Genomic DNA, 22,138 nt, shown 5'->3' on the forward strand with positions numbered 1-22,138 from the left:
ACACTTTGTCCTTTTCCCATTATCATTGTGGCATTCCAGCCATTGCTCATGCAGGTTAAAAGGTCAAGTGTGACTTTCTGCATCTTCAGACTTCAGTGGAGTATCACTACAAAGCACTGCATGACAAAATAGAGCTTGCGACCTCTCCAGTACTTCTAAAGCAGGCACAAATGTACAAACAAGCAGGAAAATATTTAAAACTGATATTTAAAATTGTGAAAGGCTCGAGACTCCTTTGGACTAACTGCAGTTACCCCTTTTTATTAAAAAAAATTTTCTGTCACATTTAGCTACATTTCACCCACATGAAAAAAATGCAAACAGAATTATTCAGCATCACTCCAACAAACTAAAACAATCACACACACTCACTCAGAACCACTGAAACCACCCCACAATGATCACCCCCAGAAAAGGAAAATAAAATAATAAAGCACACACACACATGCATATAAATGAAAGAAAGAACCTGAGAGACATATAAACACATGCGCACGCATACATACACACACACTCCCAACAAAATGCCAACATGCAGCATCCAAACACATCACCCATCCAACACAAACACATATATCAGGCAACCAAAAAACAGATTTTTAAACATATTTAAAACATGGGTTCAACTGCCCACATCTAATAACTACAATTACAACTCAGCTGTCATATATATAAACTATCCCTCAGTTTATTTGTAAAAGAAAAGAGAAATAAGGAAGATTATTTATTTTATGTTTTCTTTCAAAGAAAGCTGAAAAAATACTTTCAAATGCTAACACAACATTTAAAACATTTTATGTAATATAAAGGCATTAGTTATATTACTTTACTTCCCTTTAAACTTTTTACTTGTATTTTCTTTAGTAGACCAACAGTTCTTTTCTGCTTGTATTTTTAAGATTGTTGCAGACCAATCCATATAGTCTGTTCCAGTTAATAGCTTCTTCTTTTGTACAAAATCCAGGGCTTCATCAAGAGAGTTAAATACTTTGTCACCTTTGGAGAGAAAGATTTTGATTTTTAGCAGGAAATAAGATTTGTGCTTTGATATTTGATTTTTAAGAGATTTTTATTAAAGGAACTCATTCCTTTCTCCTAGAAATCACTGAAGAAGTGTAATCATTGTCAAAATGAATATTCTTGCCATTTTTTTATAGAAGGATTTGACCAGGGTTTTTTAGTACCAAATCCTTGTCCTTGGTAGAAAGGAATGGATTATGGATCTGGGCATAGATGAGCTGTTTACTGATGAAGTACTGGATAGAGATTTATGAACTCTTTCTATCCCAAATGAAAGAGACTCTGGCAAGTTTAAAGTCTTTGATAACCAATTATTTAAAAAACTGTATCATGTTATTTCTTTCCTCTTTTCCTGGCACTCCATATATTATTATATTATTCATCCTGGGTCTGCTTTCCTAGTCATCTATTTTATCCAAGAGTAAAGTATTTTGTTTTAGTAGAAATTCAGTTTGATTTTCATTCTAAGTCAGTCTGCCTTCCACGTCATTTACAGCTTCTTCAATAGAAGAAATTTGATCTAGATGTTTCTTAATTACTCCATTAAGCAAGTCCAATTGTTTCTTACTGTCCTGTTTTATGTTATATAATTACTTTCCAACTTGTCATTTTGACTGAGAGATCTTGGATGTTTGTGATGATAGATTGTAGCTCTTTTTTTCATTGTACTTTCCTGATGTGAAGCTTTGAAGTTACTCATAACTGTATCAGATTGAAAAATAACTTCTGACAGGATTAAAATTAAGAAGAAACTTGAAAACTTAGTTTTTATTCTCCGTTTCCACAGAAAACTATTACTCAGTCACTAGAAATAATTATAAACTTGTTTTTTTATTATAAATCTGAAATTTTCTGTCAAAATTACTGAAAAGAGGCAGAGTAAACATTTTAAGCTGCTAACTGCTTGGCATCTTAGCTGATAGCCTTTTGTGTTTGTTTTGACAACTTGGGTTATGTGCTTGTGAAATTTTAGTTTTTCATCAGTTAGTACACCGAGAAGTTTAGTTTTGGAAACAGTTTCTATTTTGGTATTGCTGGATGAAGAGATATGGAAGAAGGAGGCTAGCTCAGTGTAGTTTTGGGGAGTGAAGAGCATTAGCTTAGTTTTCTTAGGATTAAGTACTAGATGGGAGTTAGCTAGCCAGGATTCATTAGTGGAGAAGAAAAATAGAACCCAACAGCCTTCTACACCAAAGGCAGGTGTGCTACCTGTTGCACCACTGACACTGTACATAAAAGATGATAACCCTTTTACAGTGACCATAAATAAAGTCAAAACACATAACAAAGATTGAATGCAAAATGCATAGTCAGACCAATCTAACAATACAGCAGCTTGGAGAAAAGTGTCTTTCAGTGCTGAACAAACATTTTCAAATACAGAATGTCCCACTGTGCTGAGCATGGAAAGAAAAACAAATAAAAGAAATGGTGCAGATCTTTTTGAGTATGTGTTAAATACAAATAGACTTACCTATAAATACTTTGCCTTGATACTGTACAGCTTAGTTTTACAAAGACCAGTAAGTAGAGTATAAATATAAACAAGAAGACAAGGTGGGTTAAGTACCCTGAATTCAGTTTGTGGTGAGATCATCATAACTCTAATATGCGTGGAAAACAGTTTTAAGGATAGATGAAATGAGACCATTATGGGTTCAGAATTTATAAAAACAATATGCCCACATGACCCTGCATTCAAAAATACACAAAGATAGCCAACAGTTAGGAAGCTTGGTAAAAATTCTGAGAGTAAAAACAGTTTGGGGCCAAGCAAGGGAAAAAATGGCATGGGTTGTATTCCTAGAACTTTGGCTATTATTAGGAGAATTTAAAAAGGGTCATCTGCATAGAGTAAAATAATTGAGCCTGAAAAAGGAGAAATACTATTTAACTATTATCTTAATTTTCTAGGACATCCAAGAAGAAAAAAGCTACAAATTGTTAGTGCACAGGTGACACAGTTGTGCAATGCACAATGTAAGAAAGCATAACAGGGAGATGTCTGTACCTCTGGAGATACACAGTGATCATGAAACCCATTGCAGGAAAGGTAACAAAACAGATGTATGAATTTCAACTACATAGAATGTGACTCATCACATATTCCTGAAAGAAAATCCTAACAGAAGGGGGTCCTGATGATCATCACATCCATAATAATGGATGCAGCTTTATTCAGGGGACTTTTGACTTTTGTCAGTTTTGCACCTAAGTGGAGATACCTCATGATGTTAACAATGACGCTTTTGCTTCCAGAGATGCTTAACTAAATGGATTCTAACTCTATTCAAGAAATGGGGACTTAACATCCTTTTTTAAGACCTGTGTACAAAAATGTTGATGTTTGCCTATAAGAAAAAGAAAGAAATAATCACCAGTTCATCAAAAATATGGGACTGTTAATATATTTGGATAGTGTAATGAACATTTTTGTAACAATACCTGTATTACAATTAAAAAAGTTAGAACTGAACATTGGTTAAAATAGATGATTCCAGTTCAGGCAGGTATATATTGCATATGTGGGGAAAGAGCATATAAATGACTCCTGAGGGTTGGAGTGGACTGTTATTTAGGACATGTAGTTCCACTAATTAGACATACTTCTACTTTGCCTAGTCATAACATTAGGAATGTTAAAACTGAAAAGCACACTGATGTAGCAAAAATAGATTGTAAGAGATGATGTTACAATTGGAGCATCAATATTTCCCTTTTATAGAGCAGTGAAAGTAATTTGGGAAAGTTCAAAAGTTAGCACTGCTGTTAGAGGAATTAAGTAATGTTACCTTTGATATATATTTGCTAATAAATGTGATACTTGTGAATTGGTAAGACAGGAATGCTATACTCATATTATTATATTCCTGATAATTAATCTGAAATTAGGAGCCACTTCAGGCTAATTGAGGAGATCAAAAAAGCACAAATAGAAAAAAAACATGGTTTTGTTGGCTAAGAGGTTCTATCAGTAGCAGGAGAGGAAAAAATAATGCAGATTATATGGGTTATAGTTGGAATGCTAGGTCGTGTGAGCCTAGTAACTGTTGCTATCAAATGTGGAATGGAGGGGGGCATGGCCAAGATGGTGACCTGGTAACAGCACTTTCTCACAGCTCTCTTTCCTCAATAATATTTCAGACAGGAATTTTGAGAAAAAAACAACAATAAGATGATATCTTCGCTACTAACCACTTTCTAATACCTAGAAACATCATCAGAACAATTTTTATCAACTTTCATTGGAAAATTCCTGTCAAATTAATTACTAGAAAATCAACAGCAGCATGAGCTACTCAGAATGAGTCATCTCAGAAATCCACCTCAGGACCCAACATTCAAAAAGGATTTACATTCACTTATTTTAAATATTCAAGAGTTGACAACTAAAATAGATAAGATGGATAATAAATTGGACTCTTAAAGAAAAATGTACTCAACAACTTGAACAGCTTCAGGAAATGTTCACACAACAGAAGGGTCAAATTTCTGTCATAGAACAGTCCTTAAATAACATCAATTCCAGACTCCTGCAAGAAGAACACCAAACTAAATTTTTACTGCAACAAAAATTCTGGAGAAAATAGATGACATGGAAAACAGAATGAGAAGAAATAATATCCAAATATATGGTCTGCCAGAAATAGTGGAAGGGGATAATATAATAAACTTTCTTACTACCTGGATCCCAAATGTATTAAAATTACCCGAAGCCCTTTCTTTTGAAATAGAATGTGCACACAGGTCATTGTCAACTTCAGGAAATGCATCTTTAATCAAAAACAAACCAAGATCAATAATTGTTAAACTTTTCTCCACGCAAGACAAGGAACTCATCCTCAAAAATGCTTGGACTAACCCACCCATTAAATATAATGATGTGTTAATTAGATTTGACAATGATTACTCTATAAAAGTGGCTTTCAAAAGAAAAGAATTCATGCCAATAATAAAAATCTTGAAAAAGAAACAACTGAAGACCCATCTTTTGTTTCCAGCAAGACTTTGTATATTCCTTCCAGTGGGAATAAAAATATTTGAAACAGTGGAATCAGCAATAAAATATCTCACTACAAACAACATTTTAACACAGGAAGAATCTATGGATTGGACAAATAGTACACCAAAAAGAAATGCAGAAGTAAACAACTAGAAGACTGTTGAACAGAAGAAAAAAAACTAAAGGACAAATAACTTATATGTTACAGGTACCACAAAACTTTAAACAATGTCACAAAAACTAACAAGAAATCTTCCAGTCATTAATCACAATAATATATCAGGTACAGTTTCTATTTATTTTATCTTACTTAAAATTTAGAATAAATATAAACTGGGTAAATTAACATTATCATTTAGGTCTATCCATATTTGAAACTTGATAACAATGTTTTTCTTTCTCTATGTCTCTGATTTAGTCATCAACAAACAAAATGTATATAGCAATATGTTCAAGATATATGCAAATGGATATCTGGTTCAAGCAGATATAACCATATCACCATATATTTAACTATACTAGCAATTTGTTGTAAAATCTTTGAATGCACCATTCATATAATATGTCTAATCTAAGTTTTCCGATCGGGGCAGGGAGGGGAGCGGGACAAATGCATTCTTTGAAAAATGATATATTTATGTTAAATGAGTTGCATAGTTAAAGTACTTAATCCATTAATGCTGCTGTAATGATTTGCTTTACTGAGATAGAAAGACAGCTTGGGTGTGCGCACATGTCTGGTTGTATGGATTATGATGCTGTAGCATCCCGGTACACTTCATGGACTCTTATTGTGTTTTTAACGTATATATACAAAGCTTCCTTACTGGAAGGGGGAATAATGTTGTGTTTATTGAAGATCCTTGAACTGTGTTGTAGCTATGCAGTAGAAAAATATTTTCACGAGCGATACTTTGAAAGATAAGAAAAATCTTCACTACTTTTCCTGCTCCGTTCACGAGACAGCAATCTCAAATACGCATACAAGTAATATATAAAGGTTGTAATTTTCATTGTAACCACTTTGTGATTGCGTATCATGCCTTTTAAAAAATATGTAATTGCAATATCATTAGGCAAGGAAGTAAATCTCAAAACAAGCACATCTTAAAACTCTTCGACTAGAAGAAGAAAAATAATGTGTATATAGAAGATGATTGAGTTGTGCTGGATGGTTATAGTTAGTTAAGAGTTTAAACACTTACATGTATTGCAGTAAATTGCTCTACACTACTAGAATGTCATATTGAATCTTTTATATGAAGTAAAGCATTTGGTGCTGTTTGTTTTACTAGCAGGTGTCATGTAGTATGTCTCACATATAACATAGGAATGTCTTGCATATAACATAGATAAATATATGCAAAAACTAAATATTATCACGAGCGATGCCTTGAAAATCAAGAAAAATCATCACTACTTTTCCCGCCCCGTCCACGAGACAGTAGCCTTAAATATACACGCAAGCAACACCCTAATGTCTTATGTCTCATTGTGAGCACTTCATGCTTGCGTATAACATCCATTGAATAAAACGTAATTGCAGCATTCCTGGACAAGGAAGTAAATCCCAAAAAGAGCACTACTTAAAGTGCTAGTACACCTGAATTACGAAGCTACATGTTGACCTTTTTGTGTTACTGATTATTACTAAACATTTAACACACTTAAACTAAATAAAATAAAACATGATTAGATTTAGTAAACAGACACTAAACAAATTTTCTAATAGGTTCTCTATATACTAACAGAATAGCAACCTACGCATAGTTATTGTTAGAAAAAAGTTAAATATTGTTAGATATACAGAAAGGCAATACTCTATACATAGTTATATACATTAATATTAAGAATTTCTAATACTAGAATATTACATATATACAATTTGTGTCTTTCGGCTTTTCACGGTTAAGGGTCGCCACAGCAGAACTCCGGTCCACTAATGATTGCCAGTTGATTTTACTTACCAGCTTGCCAGGCCTGATGCACAACCTTCAAACGTGCAGGTACGCCCATCATGTCATGCCATGCAGACACTCTTCTAGCTGCTGAGAACGAACACCGTCTTGGCTTATGTAGAATAAGAAAATAAGATAAAGTGTGGGTGTGGTAGATTGCTACTAGAAATAATATTGACCTGGGGCTTGTATATCTAAAATCTATGGCTCTCTGGCTGTTTTTCCATATTTGTTGCTTACCTGGACACACCCTTGCCGGAGTGACCATTATGATCCCCTGGGTGATTTTCCCTCTTCCCATCCAGTCATTTGGGTTTGGCCAGTCTGTGGGTTGGGAACCTATCTCTCCACTATGTTTTACTTCAGTATTTTGAATCTTAAGATACGTAAAGACCATTATATATAAGTTTATGTATATATATTTATATATATGTACATATATTGTCATATAAGCCGACACAATTTTTGCAAAGAGTTCTGGAATATGACTTGGAAAACTACTTTTTCAAAAGTTAAAGAATAAATAAATCTAATTATTTCATAAAGAGTGAGGAAGAAAATGGGAAATATTCACATAACTATAGAATAAATAATATTCTTATAGCACAGATATTACATGATAGACACTCTAGAGGTGGAAAATTACCCTAAACAAATTGCGAGTATAATGAAACTACAATCTAAAAAGGACATAAGTAATATGAGAATTTAACCAAAATATCTAATTAACAAGGTATTGGAGTCTTTGCAGTGTGAATTAAAGCAAATGTGCCATGTTGGATTGATATGTGAATTGTTGTACTAAGATGAAACAAATTTTGTTAAATGTAATTGGAAAAAAAATTGTTTTTGTAACCATGATTATAAGAAACTCTGCAAGTAAGATTTAACAAGTATAAGCAGGTTATTGATGTATAAATATTATTTTCACACAAATTTGCATATAATTGTCCATTAGCTGATCATATTAACTCGTTAATATATGTAAATAGTGACATACTAAGTTATGAGGTTAAGAGAGATTAGTTTAAACACTAGTCACAGATTTAGAAGGTTTGTGTGGGTACTTGTATTACTCATGCAAAGAGCTATATTACCTCACAGAGATAGGAAAAGGTGTAATCAATTAGAATTAGTTAAATTAGAAGTTTCATTTTTTTTATACTGTTTTGGTGTCTACAGAAGATAAGCAGAACTTCCATGTAAACAATAGTGTAAATTATACATATAATGCAAACCAAGAGTTAAATCTATGTATATTAACTGTCAAACAAATAAAACATAAACCGACACATGAAATATCTATCTATAAATGTTAATGGATTAAATAATAATATCAAAAGGAGGAGTCTATATAAATACATAAATCTACACAATCCACAAATAGTATTTCTTCAGGAGACGCATCTATTAGATAAAGATATAAACAATCTGAATATTAATAACTACACAGTATTAGTAAGTTCTCAATACAAACAGAAGAAAAGAGGAGTAGCCATATTAATGCATAATACAATTATTTCTCCTAGAACAATTAACACTTATCAAGACACATCTGGTATGTTTTGCTTAGTAAATATAGAATTAAATAGGAAAATATACACTTTAGTTAACCTATATTGGATAACAGGACTTGACATAGGAACAGTAAAACGTCATATTGAAGAAATATTACATTTAACTAAAGGTAGTCTAATAATGGCAGGAGACTACAACTGTATAATAGATGACAAAGATACAGATTCAAAAAGTAAAAGAAGAAAGTTACCTATATCAAAGACACTTTCGAAGTTTACAGATGCAATCTCCATAAAAGATATAAATGAATTTGCTGACCCAGACTCATTAATTTATACTTTTTACTCACATAGATATAAGACTAGTTCCAGAATTGACAGGATATACATATCCAATGATTTAGTAACAAAAAAGTAATGTCAAAATAATAAACTGTCCATTATCAGATCATAATGCTCTGGTTTTTGAAATGGAGCTTATGCATATAAATAATAATCCCAAAACAAGAATACCTTCATATGTTACAAAATTAACAGACTTTAAAGAATTTTTTGAAGGTGAAATAAAACCTTTCCTTGAACTAAATACCACAGAGAACATTTCAGAAATATATATCTGGGACTCCTTAAAGGTATATATATATATATATATATATATATATATATATATATATATATATATATATGGAAAAGTACTATCCTGGTATATTAATAAAATAAAATATGGAATAAAGACATGCTAGAATTACAAAAGAAAGCCGATAAATTAAAACTAGGAATTCAAGAAGGAAATAAAGATTTAATTCAAGAATTACTACAAATTATCAACAAATATGCTGAAATTTTACATCACAAGACAATGATTAACCTAGAAAAGATAACATTAAATTCTTATTCAACAAATCCAGCACATCAGAGACAACTAGCTAATAGAACAAAAAATAATAATAAAATCTAAGCAAATAAAAGAATTATATATCCCTAATACAAAGAAAAAAGTCACAGCCTTAAATAGTATATTAGAAGCCTTTAGATTACAATACAACTATGATAACCTTTCAAGCATCCATGAAAAACCTGACAAAGATATAAAAAATTATCTTAAAAACAAAATTCTTACTAGATTAACACAGGAACAAATTGACACTATAAGCAAACCAATTACTATGACAGAACTAAAATCACAGATTAAAAAGCTTAAATTAAATAAAGCACCTGGCCCTGATAATATAATATCAGAAATGTATAAAGTAATACCTAATCAAGCTATATCTTTACTCTTAAAAGTATACTCCATATTTAATCAAAATATAATTATACCACCTTCATGGAAGTATTCATTGATATCACCAATAATTAAATCAGACAAAGATGAGAAACAATGTTCGTCATATAGACCAATATCCTTATTAAACATTGATTATAAAATATTCATGACAATATATGCTGACAGAATTAAACACTTTCTTCCCATGCTAATACATGATGACCAGACAGGATTTATCAAAGGAAGAAATACATATGATAATCTTAAAAGAATTCTGTCATTGACAGATTATAGTAAACATGCAAACTTGGATTTAAATATAATATCCTTAGATATTAATAAAGCATTCAATTCTGTTAACTGGAATTTCCTTATACTAGTCCTAAAAAATATAATTTTCCTACATCTTTTATCACCCTTATTCAGTCACTATATAAAGACTCCATAGCATATGTTAAATTAGGTTCATATAGATCTGGCCCCATACTAATCAAAAAAGGAACTAAACAAGGCTGTCCCCTATCACCACTATTATTTGCATTACTTATAAAACCATTTGCAAATCAGATATGATCAAATAGTAATATTAAAAGCATCTGCATCAGCAAAACTTTATCTCTTAAATTACAGTTATTTGCAGACAATACACTTCTTGCCCTATCATACACTAATGCATCTTTACAAGCTTTGTTTAAAGAAATAAATAATTTTCAAACTATTTCAGGTTTACAGTTCAATGAAAACAAAACAAAAATTATGTCATGTAATACTAAAAAGAAACATATAAACAAAAATATTCCAAATACATAGCAGAGGATAATAAAATAGTATATTTAGGCATAGATCTACTTGAAGACTTAACTGACTCACTTATATATAATTATAATAAAATACTAGATAAAATAGAGCAAGCAATATCTACCTGGAACAAATATATGTGTACAATGGGAGACAGATTATATCTCATTAAATCAATTATTTTTCCTAAAGTATTATATCTAATACAAAGTTTTTCACTGTCACCTCCCAAATATATCACTCAGAGATATAATAAACTAATATTACATTTTTTATGGTTCCCAAACAAACCCCGAATTGCTTTAAATAAACATTTACCAAACTGGGAAGATGGAGGAATTAATTTACCTGATATTGAGATATATATTATGTCCTCTGTTGTTAAAAATATAACCTTATGGTTAAATGCTCACTACAAATCTATATGGAAACAATTACATGAGCAGGTCTATACTGAACTTAGTCATAACAACATATCAGATCATTTAACTATAATACCATTTCCTTTAGTTTGGATGTTAAAAGATTATCTAGAAGATAAAACAAAAATAATAAACTGCCACCCAAACATATGAACATCACACTAACAACATTTAAATTGTTCATAAACAAAGTCCCAAATATTAATTCATGGTTCTTTCTGATCTTTCCTATAGCCTTCACACCCACTATCCTTGATACATACCAAATTCAGAAAATGAATATGCTCAAGGTAGGTTCAATAAGCTACTGGCATCAGCTGGTAGAACAAGAGAAAATATTAACTAAACATCAGATAACCAGAAAATATAATATAAATAATGACTCATGGTTACTTTTGCAAAATCTAAGACAATATCTTATAGATAGAATTGGACAAATGCAAGATACAGTTAGACATACTGTCCCAAAATTTATTGATTACATTATTATAATTAATAATCAACCTTATCAAGGTGCTGGATATCTATCTAACATTTACAAAATAATTAAAACAACAAAAATATACCAAATAGGCACCTACTGGAATTATTATACACAGATAAATAATCACCCTCCTAACGAAAAGGAAAAAAAGATTATCTTAAAATCTTCCAAGAAGTCATCATTATCAATAAACTTGCAGTTATTCACTTGGAGATATTTGAATAGAAGTTTTTATACACCACATAAATTATCTAAGATGTATGCAAGTGAAGATCTATGTTGAAAATGTCAAACTAAAATAAGAGCAGACTGGCAACACATTTTTTATGAATGTAAGTGTCTTACTTTGTATTGGAATAATATTAATTATTTTTTTCAGACTGTTTTTAATGATAATTATCAATTATCAAAATCTATGATTTTATTCAACTCTCCTGTTCCGGATTGTGTGCCAAAAAAAGATTTTCAAATCTTATGGACTTTAATGGCAGCAGCTCACAAAATCATCACCATTCACTGGAAAAGTGAGACTCCTCCTCCATTTAATGAATTTAAAAATTTAGTTAGAACAGTTGGACAAATGGAAATATCTACTCTGAAGAACAGAACTACCAGACTTACAACTTTATACAACTCTTGGATGAAAATACTAGAAATAATTGAGAAAATGGATAAAGATATATGAACTTATATATCATTCTTCAGATTACACCTTAAACTTATTTATGGCTTTCTTCTTAACAGACACCAATGTATATAGTTATATAATGTTTTTAAAGTTTATAGGTTTTACAATTGTATATATATCATTTTCATTTTTGATTTCATGTAATATTTGACAAATTATCAATAAAAAAAAGGAAAAAAAATGTGGAATGGAGTTTGTAAGGCATTAAGCAGTGCCAGTCTTGACAGCAGTCCAAGTGCAACAGGCCCCAGGTACAGTGCAAGTTATGAAGTATACTAAACCAATGAAGTCTGAATGCTAATAAAGAGAACCACTTAACAAGAACAACAAACACGGGTCCTCATGTTTCTTCCAGGGAACTGTTACAGTATAGAAATCTCATATAAATGTTTGTGGTGACTGGAAATATATCAAGAATTAATAAAGTAATAAAAAGCTGCAAAAAAGTGAATTGCCTGACTAAAAGGGCCTCAGGCCAAAACAAATTATAAATTAGTGCTTACATAAATTCCTCTTTCTATCAAAAGCATACCTATCAATATAAATGAACATTTAACTGATTGTAATTAATTCCTCAAAAATGGCAGATGTAAACCAATTATTAGACGTAGATCTCAGAAAGTACACAGTCAAGTTTGTTACTAATATAAAATTACCATGAAATTCTGTTAGCTAAGGGCCAACAGAATGGAACAAAAGATCATACACTGACACATTATATTCAGCAGTAGCACAGTGAATATTGTGTTAAGAAAATATCATAAAATATGTGTTAATCTGTAATTTTCTATTAGAAGCATTCTTAAATGTGGAAATATGTAAAATATAGATTGTGATAATAATAATTGAAATAATAAGTATAAAGGACAGAAACGTGCATTGCTTTTATTTTTATATGCTGTCTAAATGTGATGAACAGAAACAGATGTTATCCCTCCTTTCTGCGTGTTGCCCAAGATACTTGATAGTTTTCTGTAGACTTACTGATCTGATTATATTAAGCTCTACATCAGATGTTGTTACTACCATTGCTACTTCTGTATGCTGAAAATAAATTTGCATTCATTCCTAGTTACTGTTTAGCACAGCCAGACAGCTGCCAAAATTATTTTCTCACATATTAACATAAATGATATAAGTAATTGATGTCACATTAAAGGTGAACAGCACAAGATTGTTTAAAAATAAAATGTTTCGGGCAGCATTTCCAAAGCTAACTCTATGAAACAGCAAACTTTAAAAGGAAAAGAGTTAAATTCTATTTTTGTATTAGAGGCAGGACTGTATTCTCTGAATTTCTATAAAAGCTGAGAGACTCCGCTTCAGTCTTTGTCAATTGATTCCAAACTAATAAACTATATTCACCCTGTAATGCTTTGCATATTTACTATTTAACCACTTGTTTAGTTTCCTTCATAGAGTATGTTCTGATTCATTTTCAAATGTCCTTTTGGCATGTTTTTGTCTAAACATATCACTCCACTTAAGCGACCCCAAAGGTTCAAGTGCCCTCAAAAATCTTAGTTATCAAGACAGACTGGCAACCTTCTCCACATACTTAGTCTTTTTATAGACTCTGCCATGGGGATCTGTGGCTTGCCTTTTGAGCCATGAAAAAACAGACTCCTTTTGAACTTCTTTCACAGAATAAATAGTTTGTCAAATATCAAGTTAATGGAACTAAACCTTCATCATGGATAAGCATGTTAGTGTGATAGATTCAAATTCCAATGTATACCCACCTTTAGAACAAACTTCCACTACATGTCAATCAGAGTAGCACATTTGCCACCCTTAAGGTAAAATTAAATAACTGGATGGGCAGCCTTAAATTCTTCTCTGGTCTGTCTTGTGTTGCCCTGCTTGAGGCTACAGACAATTTTGAAGACAAGTTATTGACTAGGTTTATAATGGTCTGCAGAGTGATTACCTTGTGTTTATCTGTGTACCTATGAACATATAAAGCTATGTAGTAGCTCCTGCTTTTTTTATGTGTATCTCAGGTTGTGGTTATGATGGCAGTGAAATACCTTTTAGCATGTGTCTCTGCTGTGATTATGAAAGTATCCATGCTCTTCAGAATTTCTTCAGTTTGTTGTAGGATGGTGGGATTGCTTTTGGGTATGCTTCTCCTTGATGCTGTTGGGGGGGCTAGAAATTAAATTTCCAACTGTATTTCTCTGTGGTTGCTTATCAGGGAAAATTCTTTTCTAAATGTGTCTCTTTGTTTAAGGTGCAGGAGGTGGTAAAACTCTAGAGCAATTATATGGACTGCTGCATTATTAACAGGTAGCATAGTATCCTGGACCAAGGGTGAGGAGTGTACTGACATATATGTGTACCACCCAATCTGGGGGCCATCATAAGGGGGTGTTAGTGACATATTCATGAATGGCTTGCAGGGATCCTCAACTTCGTCTTGTGCTGCACACCTAAAATGACCATGGGTCACATAACAGTGGACAGTGACCATGAAACAAGCCTATCTGTTCATTGACCAATAGCAAGTGCCAATGGGAGGGTTGGTAACATGAAGAGGCATACAGATACATAGGTAATACATACAGGAATTCAAAACAAATAGAGGCAGACAAGGTAAATGGGAACACAGCCAAATGTATGGTAGAAGTCATACATGTGATGTTGTTGGGCCATGGGATGCAGAACACAGAACACATGTCATGATCCAAATATCAATTCAGATTGTAATGGTAGGTTTTCTTAGGTACATCATACACATTGTAATGTGTTACAAATACGCTAAAGATTGGCTAATGAATTCTGCCCTGTTGCAGGTACTTTTACAGATGACTTGCTCCTCTATTTGAGTTTGGTGTTGCATGATCTGTGATACCTGTAGACTTTGTAGTGCAGCACCATAATGTATGACAGATATTACAGGCCATCAGCTTAGCATTTGTCTGTCTTCATATTTGCACAGCATGGTAGCTCCAAACGAGAGAATGAAAATGGATACTTTTTCTCAGGTAGAGATTGATGTCTTGCTGTAGGCTCTCTGTGAGGCTCTGTGTGAATGGACATGGGGTGGACAACCAGACCTTTCATATATGTGATTGCCAAAACCATGTTATACAGGTAAATACCATAACAGATTGCAAGCATAAGTATGATGTAGGGCCACCAGCAAGACCTATCACATGCTTTCCAAGGAAACTTCTGTGGGGTCCACCTATGAAGTCATTTGTAATAGACACCAGTGATTTCCCAGAATCTATGTTTGAGTGCACAGTAGCACCCTCCCATCCAATGTAGGGGACATTTTTGCAGAGGTAGGTATTCCCATATATATATATATATATCTATATATATATATATATATATAGGATCACTACTAAATCCCAAATACTTACAATACCAAAAATACCGAAGACTAGAATCCCAAGACCAAATACCCAAAAGAAGAGAAGAATGGAAGACCAGAAGAGCGAAATTTAAAATACCAAACACTACACTAAACATACACCACACAGATACACATACACACACACCTTCACCCAAAACACAAACACACAAACCTTCACTACATAAAAGCAGGGGGGCAAGCCCCCCTGCACCACCCATGTGGGGGGCTGTGCCACCCACACCGCCCCACTTAAATATTCTAACTCCAAGGTCGCACTATACAGACAAACACACAAAAACACCACCGCACACCTACACCCCCCCCACACACACACACACACACACATCACAGTCACAACACACACCTACACACACACTAAAGCCCCTAACCAACACAACCAAACATAGATACTTACCTAACCTCCTGACATCTCCGTACTTCGCGATTTTGAAATTTGCACTTCTGGTCTTCCGGTCTTCTCGTCTTTCGGGTATCTGGTCTTAGGATTCCAGTCTTCGATATTGTAAGTATTCGGGATTTAATAGTGATCCCATCCAAGGTTGTGCTAGACAGTCAAGAGGAGAAGGTTAACACCTACACTACACCTCAAGCAATACATAGCCCTTCAAAACCCATACCATCAGCACCCACACATAGCAACACTAAACCCACATATGCGAAGACCCTTAACATTAACCTGCCCAAGCAAGAAGGACCTCCAAAGCTGAAATGCAAACAAACACCAGTCACAACCAAAGTGACACATAGCTCACAACACCAGTGTGCCACCCAACAACAGCCCCTAAGGCAAGAAAATGTACCCAACACTTTAGTCATAGGTGACTCAATAGTCAGGCACACTGATGTCCCACTCACCAGATGAACAAGGAGAAAATTACAGTCAGCTACCTGTCAGGTGCCAGGATCTGCCACATAACACATGCACTCAAGTCACTCCACAGCAAGTACAAATACAACTCTGTCATTGTCCATGTTGGAGTGAATGACTTGAGATGTACCTCCCTGGACTACAAGAAAAGAGATATGGAAGAGCTCTCAGGTCATGTGGCCCAGGCAGGTATGACCTAGCCCTGAGTAGCATCCTGACTTCGCCCAGAATGATACCACAGCGTAAGGACAAAATGATTGACTTCAACAACTGGCTAAGCTTCTGGTGTCATTCAAAGGGGATTCAGTATCTGTCTGCCTGGGGCGACATGATCGACAAACCACGATGCTTTGCCAGAGATGGTCTGCACCTGTTACCCCTGGGATTCAGGTTACTGGCTAAAGCTCTTGCCACACCTATAGTGCCTTTTTTAGGCAAGGTTCAAAGGACAAAACCACCACCATAACAGATACAAGCATGCAAAATCTGAAGGTAATGCTACTCAATGCTAGAAGTCTAAATCTCAAAATGCACTCTCTCGAAGCACTCCTAAAAATGGAGAACATCGATATCTGTGCAGTAACTGAGACCTGGTTCAAGGCTCCAGAGAGCACCCCTGCAATACCAGGCTATAACTCTTACCACACTTTTCAGCCACCAAACCAAGACCAAAACACTAAAGGTGGAGGAGTGTCCATATTCACCAAGAATATTCACACCTCCAGACTAGTTGCCGAACACAGTGCATCTGAAATTCTCCAGGTGCAATTAACACTAGGTAAGACTACAATCCAAATTGTAGCTTGCTACAGATCCCCCACCATGCCCCAAGATTCTCACTACACCTTTCTAAACATACTGGAAAATATTAAGATACTGCCAAACACCCTAATACTGGGTGATTTCAACTACCCTACCAATAACTGGGAAAACTACTCGGGTACCAACACCTTTTCCCAACAGTTCTTGGAATTCATAAATTCCAATGCCCTGGATCAACTAATCCATTGTCCCACCTGAGGCTCTAGTATCCTAGACCTGGTCATTACCAACATGGGAGATAGATGCTCCACACCAGTGGTCATCCCCTCATTGGTCAGGTCTGACCATAAGCTAATCACCCTTGACATCCACATCCCACCCCGACCCCCCAGGAAGGAAACCTCTGTAAAAAACGTCTCCAAAGCCAACTTCATGCTACTCAAGTCAGAAGTGACAAACTTCATGACACCCATGCAGACAGGAGCTGAAAGTTCGACTGCTGAATCCTACACTAAGGCACTGTAAGAGCACATCCACTCGTGCATGAATCGTGCCATCCCAAATAGAACCAAGACAATCTCCTCCAAAAAAAGGAAGCCAATATGGTGGTCCTCTGCCATAAACAAACTATACAACAGAATGAAGAAACTGTTGCAGAAAAGAGGAAAGTCCCAGGATGCAAAAAACTCCCTTGCCAGCCTCAGTAAAAAGCTGAGATCCCTCATAAAATCCTGCAAAGCAAGTTACAAAAATAAAATTGCTAAAGATTCCAAAGACAACCACAAGGCATTCTATAGTTATATCAAGAATCTAAATGCAATGCTCAGATCTTCTCTGAGCTACAAAAGAATGGCATTAAATATACTGATCCCAAGGATATTGTCAATATCCTGGCAGATCGATTTAGTGCCAACTTCACCCCCCTCTCACCCCTAAAGGGCCCATCTCAGTACCAAAAGATTGCCAAATTCCAGTAATCACAGCCACACAGGTAGAAACCGCACTCTCCAAAGCTAAGAATACAGCATCCATGGGACCAGATTACATCCCAGGCTGTGTACTACATGAACTACAAAATGAACTGGAACCTCACCTGTCATGTTTAATCATAGCCTCACCTCAGGCATCGTGCCCACTAAGTGGCGCACAGCTACGGTTATCCCACTCCACAAAGGGGGATCCACCTTGGATCCCAGGAACAACCATCCCATCAGTCTGACGAGCCTGATCTGCAAGGGCATGGAATGCATTGTCATGGAACTTATAAACAAAGCCATTGGCATCCTTCAAACACTGGACCCCACCCAGTTTGGGTTCATGAAGGGCCAATCTTGTCTCCTGAACCTGATTAACTTCTTCAAATCAGTCTCCAGAGATGTAGACTAGGGTAAGGAGGTCCACACAGCCTATCTGGACCTTGCCAAGCCTTTGACATCATCCCCCACTTCGGAATCATAGATAAACTTACTAAGCTGGGCATAAATCCCTACATCACTCAATGGGTTGCCAACTGGCTTACTGATAGAACCCAGACTGTAAAAGTAGCCGACTCCAAATCCAGCTCCAGACAGGTGACAAGTGGAGTACCTCAGGGTTCAGTCCTGGGACCGCTCTTGTTTAGCGTCTACTTCTCTGAAGCACAGGCCAACACTAAGGGACTCTGGCTAACAAAGTTTGCAGATGACTGCAAACTGAGAGCCATTATTGAATCCCCAAATGATATGGATATTCTACAAAAGGGCCTTACAGAAACAGATGCTTGGTGCTAGAGCCATGGGCTCAAGCTTAATGCCAAGATATGTATATTTATCCCCTTTGGGAAAAAACATGTACCCATGAATTACCACATAGGTGGCAGTACACTAAATACTGAAAGTGTGATGAGAGACTTAGGGACACAGGTGGGCAGTGGTCTCAGCTTCAATAACCACATCACCACAACAGTCAGGAAATCCTTCTATGTGGCACACCTCATCACTAAGGGCTTTTCATCCAGAAAAAAGGAGGTCATTGTCCCACTGTACTCATCCCTCATTAGACCCATTATAGAGTACACTGCCCCATTTGGTATGTACCTCACAAGACATCTGCAATAGCCGGAAAGGACAAAGAAATACCTCACTAAAAGAATCACAGGCCTAAAGCAGATGCCCTATGCTGACCATCTAAAAAAACTCCAGCTATATTCTGTAACATATCATCTACTCAGAGGTGATCTCTGCTTAACATACAAGGCCTTGTCAAACCCTCAGCTGTTGGACATACACCGCTTAAAGAAATCCCAATCCCTCAGAGCCACACATTCCAGGATCTAAACCTTGTCATCACAATGAGCAAAACATGCTGGATGGATAGGTTCTTGACCCAGAGACTCCCCATACCCTAGAATAGACTGCCCATACATGTCAAGCCGAGCACCTCCTTGGCCCTCTTCAAAAGGAATCTTGACAATTGGATGGGAGATAGGAAATTCACCTCGGGGATCACATCAGTCGCCCTGCTAGACAGGGGTCCAGGGAAGTAAATATTGTGGGAATAAATATCCAGGGAATTGTTATGGCTAGGCTTGTATAGGTCCTAGGGCCGATAGCCTAGTACCAATCTATGAACTTATGAACCTATATATATATATATATATATATATATATGTGTGTGTGTGTGTGTGTGTGTATATAAGGAAGTAAAACATGGCAGAGCCAAAAGTCAGACCCATGCAGTGTATGGTCCCTTCATTTGTACAGGCACTTTAGGTCTCCAGGATACAACATCATTCTACTTAAGGTACAAGGTCTATATTTTTTGCATGCCATTCTTCTCTACAGGTGTAGCTCTACTGGGATCTGGGACTGTCACAAACTGGCACTGATGCACCTGGATGTCTTTACTTGTTTTCACATGTGCTTCAGCATCTGGGTCCTCTACTATGGATGTTGACATGCCTGATGCCAGGAATATACATTTTCTTGACAATGATGGCTGCCAAAGCCTGATACAATATGTAGCCACAGTGGCACCATTAGGTATGGGTAACATGGTAGCATATCACCCTCCCCTTCTATAGGCAATGCTCCATTATCTGTGTAACCTCCCCTCAATATCAAGAGTTAACTGACACAGAAACCCAGGCTACACCTTCATCCTTTGCAAGTTGGGCATCAGTAGTTGTGAGCAACTCCCATAAGTATGGGGAGAAAAATAGGGGATGACGTACCAGTGACCACTACTGCCTTGGTTCACACCCTGAAAGTTGGGCTAACTGTCTATATGACCACCACACAACAGATGTGCAATGTAGGCATATAGGCAAAGGTTGATGCCACTACAGGCATAGCAGAACTGATTATTGTGGTACATTGTCTGCTTGGTGACCTCAGAGAGGGCTTTAGCCATTTATGAATCATTTTGGATAGACACAGTGGGGAGTCTGTAAACTCAAGTTGACCATGTGCATCTACACATTGTAGACATCTCCATTTTCATGGCTGATCCTCTTTTACATCTATTGGGGAAGCTTGCCATGAGATAGTGAAGAGACAATTTAGGTCTCATAGTGCCACATCTTCCATGCCCACTACCAATGTGGGGATCAAATGCAGATGGAGTATATCTGCTGAACATACCCATGACATATCCCACCATTTAGTCACAGGGCACTAGGCCAGCTGTAGATCAAGTCAGTGGCAATCCCCAGGGGATGCCCTATTGACAGGGATATGCACGTTTAGTGGAGATACCTTCTGAGGGTGCCCTGGATCTGTTACAGACACACATGTACAACATGGAGCACATTCTGCAGGAGCTGTGCCACAAATGCCTTTAGATAAACACCAGCACCACTCTCCTTTGCCTACATGCACCATGTGGGAGACAGCACCTCCTCCTGAATAGTCTTGCCAGCTCAACACACTTACCAAGTCTTGCTAAAAGCACACACACACACACACACACACACACACACACACACACACACACACACACACACACACACACACACACACACACACACACACACACACACACACACACACACACACACACACACACACACACACACACACACACACACACACACACACACACACACACACACACACACACACACACACACACACACACACACACACACACACACACACACACACACACACACACACACACACATACAGTTCTCTTAGCCAACCTCTGTCATTGTGGCACTCCCCAGCTGTGTATTGGATGAAAACTGTGACTTGCTTTCATAGGTTCATAGGTTCATACTAGGCTATCTGCCCTGGGGCAATTATAAGCCTAGCCCGATTCTGTATGGCTTACGCCACCCCTTGATTTGAGTATACTGTGCCCTTTTTAAGGTTTAGTTTACTGTGCCTCTGTCTAATAGTGACATGGGAGTAATCCCTGGGACAAACCTACGATCCCCCATCCACCTATCGAGATTCTTCTTGAAGAGATTCAGTGAGGTGCTCTGCCTCACATGAACTGGAATTCTATTCCAGAGCGAAGGGAGCCTCTGGGTTATGAACCTGTCCCTCCAGCAAGTTCTATTTATTTCTGTGCTGAGGTTCAAGTCCCTCGAGCGTGTGGCTCTAAGGGATTTAGATTTACTGAGGTGGAGCATGTCCATTAATTCTGGATTTGACATAGCTTTGTATGTCAGGCATAGATCGCCTCGAAGTAGGCGGTATGCAACTGAGTAGAGCTGGAGATTTTTAACCGAGCAGCATATGGCATTTGTTTGAGACCCTTGATCCTCTTGGTGAGATACTTTTGGGGTCTTTCTAATTGCTGCAGGTGTCGGGTAAGGTACATCCCAAAAGGGGCATTGTATTCTATGATGGGCCTGATGAGGGATGAATAAAGGGGCACGATTACCTCTCTTGATCTAGATGTGAAACCCTTCGTGATGATGTGGGCTATGTAGAAGGTCTTTCTAACCACTTTGGCAATGTGGTTTTCAAAGGAGAAATTG

At 36.1% G+C, this 22,138-nt stretch overlaps 1 protein-coding gene across 1 annotated transcript in view; it reads right to left on the bottom strand.

The window, feature by feature from the left end:
• Positions 1–826: 826 nt before the first annotated feature.
• Positions 827–22,138, bottom strand: part of LOC122816258 (vomeronasal type-2 receptor 26-like) — a 53,276-nt gene continuing 31,964 nt past the window's right edge. The window contains exon 4 of the mRNA XM_044088996.1: positions 827–996. Within this exon, the coding sequence (XP_043944931.1) occupies positions 827–996 (170 nt within the window). The remainder of the gene's footprint in view (positions 997–22,138) is intronic.

Source organism: Protopterus annectens, chromosome 12.part0, assembly GCF_019279795.1.
Source record: "Protopterus annectens isolate FY-2018-M chromosome 12.part0, PAN1.0, whole genome shotgun sequence".
NCBI classification, from domain to species: Eukaryota; Metazoa; Chordata; order Ceratodontiformes; family Protopteridae; genus Protopterus; species Protopterus annectens.